This window comes from Perkinsus marinus, assembly GCF_000006405.1.
Source record: "Perkinsus marinus ATCC 50983 genomic scaffold scf_1104296945300, whole genome shotgun sequence".
In the NCBI taxonomy this organism is placed as follows: Eukaryota; Perkinsozoa; order Perkinsida; family Perkinsidae; genus Perkinsus; species Perkinsus marinus.
This window is the reverse complement of record NW_003211161.1, coordinates 226,413-232,941: the sequence shown is the minus strand read 5'-3', so window position 1 is coordinate 232,941 and position 6,529 is coordinate 226,413. Positions and strand designations below refer to the sequence as shown.

General features: G+C 43.7%; 2 protein-coding genes across 2 annotated transcripts; both read right to left on the bottom strand.

Moving 5' to 3' along the window:
- Positions 1 to 262: 262 nt before the first annotated feature.
- Pmar_PMAR009861 (hypothetical protein) lies at positions 263 to 892 on the bottom strand (the record flags this gene model as incomplete). The annotated part of the gene is made up of 1 exon (XM_002779805.1): positions 263 to 892. One exon carries the CDS (start codon positions 890 to 892, stop codon positions 263 to 265), a length of 630 nt encoding a protein of 209 aa, XP_002779851.1.
- A 1,210-nt stretch (positions 893 to 2,102) lies between these two features.
- On the bottom strand, positions 2,103 to 4,122 carry Pmar_PMAR009860 (conserved hypothetical protein; the record flags this gene model as incomplete). The annotated part of the gene is made up of 7 exons (XM_002779804.1): positions 2,103 to 2,169; positions 2,484 to 2,566; positions 2,831 to 2,901; positions 2,947 to 3,092; positions 3,139 to 3,275; positions 3,409 to 3,557; positions 3,999 to 4,122. The coding sequence occupies 7 exons, from the start codon at positions 4,120 to 4,122 to the stop codon at positions 2,103 to 2,105; spliced, it is 777 nt and encodes a 258-aa protein (XP_002779850.1).
- Positions 4,123 to 6,529: the final 2,407 nt, after the last annotated feature.

Sequence of the window (6,529 nt, the reverse complement as noted above, 5' to 3'; positions counted from 1 at the left end):
CATACGAGTCCCGCTCTCGGCGAGACTCGGTTCCCTCCCGCTTCCCGCGAGACGGGAGACGGGAAGCGGGAGAGAAAATTTTTCAGAAACGCGGGACGGGATTAGAGCGAGAATCCCGTTTTCCCGCTATTTTCCCGCTCTTCTCTCACAGCGGAGCTGTCAAGCCGCCTACATCAACTTGGAAGGATGCGTCTCAGTCGCATCAATAAATTTTGCATAGTGCTCTTTTTAAGAGCTCTAGAAGGGGAGGGAGAATATAGTCTTAAGAATAAGTAAGAATGTAGTCACTACCATGATCCAAAATACTTAAGTAAATAAGTATATCTACACATAGGTTAGCCAGTGGAGTAATACATTCCAGTAAGGCCTCCATCTCTTTAATCATGCCAGCAGAATCAGCATGTCCATCTGGACGCAGCATAGCCCAGTTACATAGCTCAGTAGTAAAAGTATACATTGCCGTAGCCACTTCCTCTTCATCATCCTCAATCTCACTATCTTGAAATTGGGTAACACTATTACCAATAGGCTGAATGATCTTGGCTGCATCACTCTCGATAATCAGAGTACGTAATGGTCTAAGTACTCCAGTGACATACTCGTTGTTAATCAAGTTTGTCATATTGTCGAACGAGTCGCAGAACTCCTTTAAATCTTGCCCGAGAAAAGAGGCAGCATATCCAGGACGACGCAACCACTCACAGTTGTCACCATTAAGACTTTTCATAATATTATCACTAGTGGGCACCAACGAGGGAAAGAGACCATACTTTTGAACCAAGCACTGCGTACGCACGTCGGACCATTTAGTAGTGCCAGCACGCTTCTTAGTATCATCATTGTTGTTGTTCTTATTAAAGAACTGTCGACCACGTTGACCAAATGCAGACATTAATGACCAATAAAAACCTTTAGAACTGTAACTTCATATGAGCAACGCACTTTGCACAGGTACACCTCAATCCGAACAGTGTAGGCAATAGTAGACTAGCGCTAGATATCGACACATTGCGTGGCAAGCTACAACACAAAACGATGCTCTATGAAGTACGCAAGCTAGTACTCTGTTAACATGGGCAAACGTGAGTGTGCTTTAATTCTCATGGTTCAACCTATGAGCAGGTCCATCATCATAGTATTGTTTTTCGTAGAGGAATCTCTATGTCTCATCACGACCGTCGTAGGTGCGTAATCACTATGCAAGTACTTGCACGTCTTGCATTTGGGATATTTCTTAGCGATAGTTATACCCCCTTAAGCCTGACTGTTACAGTTCATTGCTAGTCATTATAGCCCAAACCACCTTAGGAGTGACAACACAACACTTATACCAACTACGGCAAACACACTAAACAACACAGGGAAGTCTAAACAGTGATCCAGCTTCTGTTGAACTTCGCAACTAGTTTCCCTTGCCTCGCGGAGTCAATGGAACTCCGAAAAGTGCTCCAGCACTCGGAGCATCCCCACCACTTGCGTTTGTTGCCACCCAACAAGCATAAGTCCTCCTCATCTTCCACCAACACTTCTCACCATCCCTTAACCCTTTCACCCGGTAAAGGTAAGGATCACTGCCGTCCGCATACCAATCATCCTCAATGTCCACCACCATGTACTGCTGACGAGCAGAGTAGTCGAGACAGAAGTTCGACCACAAATAAACTTTGTCTCCGATGTGGATAGTCATTACACTACAATAACTGTGTACTACGAACTACCATAATCATTAGGAACACAAGACCGTAGAGTATTCAATTATGGATCGTAACTTATGAACATCATTAATCTCATAGTCATGTGATCACTAATCAGAATTACTTGACTCCTCTGGAGGTTTTGGGAAAGATCAGAAAACTCGATCAACTCGAAAAGATATGCACGAAAAAATTTAATGACGGAGAAATGTCCTACCCAGGGATCGAACCGAGGACCTATGTCAAATTCATTGATCGAATCAATAGACGTGGACTAAGTGAGCTCCGCCCCTTCGTCACGAAGACCTCCTATCGGGAACGCAAGTACTAGGTAGTTGAGGGATAATCTCTCTTACACACATGTCAACCATATCACTATCAATACGATAACACTAGTCGATCGAAATCTCAAATGTCATCATCAAATTCCGTATTCTGCAGAGCTGTATACTCATCACTCTGCTGACGGAGGTATCTACTTCGGGGCATGAGGCGACTCGTGTTAGTCACAAAACAGTGTAGGAACTATACTACAATATGAAAATTCTGAAGGAGATCTCGGGAAAATTATCCCTGGTTTTTGTACACTTCTACCCAGAGTCGTTTGTAGATGTCCATGATGTTGTGAGGAAACTCATAAGCTCAGTTGAGACAACCAAACATATATTCTTCCCACATATATAAAGTCAACTACTACTATAAGAGGAATAAATTATGATTCCTATGATGATCACAACAACTGCTTCAGTAGCAACACCAGGGACTTCCTCAACACTGTCACGAGCTTACTCATTCCCAAAGCCACCAACAGCGCCCAAGAGTGCACCAATAGGATAGCAATAATGCTCTTCGCGTAGTAACGCCAGACGAACCTTCACATGATGCACTATGCACTGCACAGTTCTACGCAAATCGCAAAGTCCACATCTCTCAACAGTGTGAGAAAATATGCACATGGTCAATTTCATGTGTTGATGATAATATATGGAAAAATTATACCTCTACTAGAATTCGTATATAAACTTCTATAATTAGCTTTTGAAACTCCTGAGCTCAGCTGGGGAAAGCACACAACCGCAACTTTGAGATTTGCCCAATTCGTCAAAAGAGTGGTAAAAACTGTGAAAATATTTCACCTGATACTGAACTTCGTCCTCCACATCCATCACTCCGAATATGAAGCCAAATGTGCCTCCCATCAGCAGGGCTACGAATAGGACCTGTTCAACTTTCCCATCACACGAGCAGCTACTCAACAGCGTTACTAGGTAGACTTGGCTGGTGCTCTCTACCAGGGGCCGAGCCACGACCACTTGTAAGAACCCCAACAGGTAATTGATCATGTCAACCACAGAAAAAGTGAGCGCAAAGGACACCGATACACCCAGGATGGAGTATCTGCCATACCACATTTCCTACACTTCCTACATTCATAACCACTCACAGAGGTATCTTCAACACTGGTGACATTCCAACAAACCAGTTCTTCTCTAATATGAAGCATAGGAAGCCGCTTATCACTATCAACGATGCGAACAGTTGTAGTTGCTTCTTCCTAGCCGATTCCTCTGGTGTGCTCACCTACACCAGTATGAGTGACAAGCTCCGAAGGTGGGCTACTACTACTACTACAAATACTAACACTACTAATACTAGTAGGCACAGTAGTAGTACTAGTAGTAGTAGTAGTAGTAATCGCTGAATAATTGACTACCATTTGAGTCTGTGTAGATATACGCCATAAAATGACGCATCCCACAGATATGAATAGTAGGCCAAAGTATAGGGCAAAGAATGCCGACATTGATATCTCTACCAACGTGCAATTAACCACCAATGATATAACTATACCAAGCACAGCACCTGAACAACAACGACGACCAAATACATTCCTCATGTTATACAACTGACAATCAAGTTATTCCACAGTTTCCACAGAGAGCTCATTGGAGTTTCACGACCCGTTTTGCGTGAAGTGAAGTAATACTCGGTGAAAAACCCGATATTCGCGCTATGCACTAGTCGTAATATAATATTTTTTTACGAGTATTCTCCATATCACTAGGGTGAAACTCCATTGAAGTTTCACCCGTTTCACACGAAGTACTGCAATACTTTGCAGTACTGAATGAAATCAGTCATGAAATTATAGCACGTATATATTTCCGCGACCGATTTCCCAATTCTTCACCGTAAAGTTAATCGCGAAATGTTTTTTCACATCGCGGGTGAAATTCCAATACCACAAATTTCGCAATCATGAAATTCTCCAAACACGACAGGGGACCACCAGCATCTACCTACCCACACTAGCCGCCACGCCGCCCTTCACCAGCAGTTGACCTGTGATGGGGGTCCTCGACATCTGCTGTAGAGTGGTGATAGCACCCTGCGTCTTCAGATGAGGATTGTAGGTCTGGAGTTTCATTACGGCAATAACCTATCAAACGCTTGCCATACCGTAAAAGGCCGAACATCTCTCGAATATCACCCAACGAGACTCTGTAACACACAGATAGGTACGTAATGAGAATAACAAACCTGACTTAGCAAAGATGAGGGTTACCAACCTTGTTGTGAAGTCAATACTTCACAATGCTCACTCCTCGGCAACCTTTTCTCGAGATGAGGACAATTCTATTGCATATTAATGAAGCACTTGATCATGGATATATCCTTAAACTCAACGTTCTCTCTTATAACATAAAAGCACTAGGTTACTATAAACAGATAGTTTACGGCAATGCGGGAATATATGCACATGGTCAACTACATGTGTTGCTAGGAATATGGGAATCTCGAGGAAATTTTGCGAAATTATCGTTGATTTTTGTATACTTATACCCAAAATCGTGATTTTTCATAAAATAGTGAGGAAACCTACGAGCTCAGTTGAGGAAACCAAACATATATTCCTGGACTGGTTTACGGGGGATCTCTCTCCCGAATTTCCCATATATGAAGATATTACATCAGCAAGAGCGAGTCTACTGAGAGTTCCCAGGGATATATGCACATGCTCAACACATGTGTTGGCGCCATACTGGCTCATATTCTAATTGGTTTTTCTGTACACTTCTACCCGAATTCGTATGTGACTTCTATAATTAGAGAGGAAACTCCTGAGCTCAGGTGAGGAAAGCGAGCATATATTCCTACTCCAACACTGGTCGTAGTAGTCATTCTCCTTCTCAGGGGAGGTAACCTCAGTAAGCTCCTCAGGAGAGGGTTTTTTGATACTAGCTATCTCAGTAGTGATCATACCTCAACCAGACGGGTCTACCGATTTTAGTGCGCGCATGATGCCTTCGGGGAAAATCGATCACAATGGCGTGCGCGAAAACTTTCGAAAGATATGCGAATTGGACATGAAACCCCAAGAACTCTGACCGAGATCCTCTCTATCATGTCCTGTGTCGGTCAATGACTCTAGGAAAGCTGAACTCCTTCAAACTCCTTCAAACTCCTGCTAATTCTTTATTGTTCTCTGTTCAGTCTCTGTGCAACACTTCAGAATAGTTTTCCAAGTCTATGCTGTGGTGATGTTGGTTACGTTTTCTATCACTGAAATATCTGTCGCCATGCTCCCGTGCTCATCCTAGTTTCTGCGGAAACATAATCATTTACGCATCATCCTCGTGTGAACTTTCGCATTCATGTCATCGCTCCTGCGCAACTGCTCACGTGGTGTTCCGCGCCATCTACAGAGGCTCGGCTACGTCTCAACCTCTGAGACGCTCAACCAGAAGATCCTTCGTTGGCTTGACGTCACAGGAATGCTAACAAGGTGAATACAGACAACTTACCCTGGCAGTTTACTCTGTCTTCTTACAGGTGGCATTCACGTCGGGAGTTCATCCTCGACATGGACCCTTACTTTCGTAAGAATTCTGGTATGTGGACAGAATGGGAGAGAAAAAGTAAAGCCGTTTATATCTCCCTGCTGTGTTACTCAGTCTTATCGTTCAGCTCTGCTCTTCCTCTTCTATTGCTGTACCTTGGCGACGCCTTACTCGGCCTATCTAGATTTGCAGGAGGTGTGGTATGGTTGTAGTAGGCAATATTATTACCGTTCGCTCAGCTGAAGCATCAAGGGACGAAGCCTCCGAGGCCCGTGTCCCTAGAGTCGCGCTTTATGAACCAAAGACGCTATGATTTCACGTGGATGCACCCCCAGGACAAATTGTGAGTAGAGCTTGCACATGTTTCCTATTCAGTGGAGTACACCCGAAACTCTATGAAAAACGTGATATTCGCGATACGCAGCAGTCGTGTTTTTCATAACACGGATGAAACTCCATTGTTGGTTTCTTTTTTCAGCTGTTCCGAATGCCGTCCGGTAGAGTTGGAATGTAAGAAGATGTGTTTTGATCGCTATCGATCGATGGACTACCGTATGTACGGTTTCCAAAGGCCGCGTATTCAGACTTACTACTCCTTCTCTACTTGGTGGGTTAGACTTGTCTCAGACGATCTCTTCAATTTGATTCGCAGGTAATCCCAGGCTGCAGTGGAAACTTACGAAGAATTTACGATTTTTGAAGATGCTACTATTGGTGATCACTGTGAGAAGTGCTACGGCACTACTCCACAGTGTTGGTCGTAATGATATCATTTCAACCCGGTCTTTATAGCCCGTAAAAGGTTGACCATAAGAGATTACTTTTAGCCTTGGTGAAAGTGGGGGAGTTTACTGTCCTACAGTGCTGTTGTTGATTTTCATGGAATAGCATTGAGGGTATGTTCTTGCTCCTCACCATTCGTCCTGCTCATTCACCCCAGGAAAAGACGACTCAATAGTTTACGATTGTGGTCTCTGAAAAGGTGGGACGACT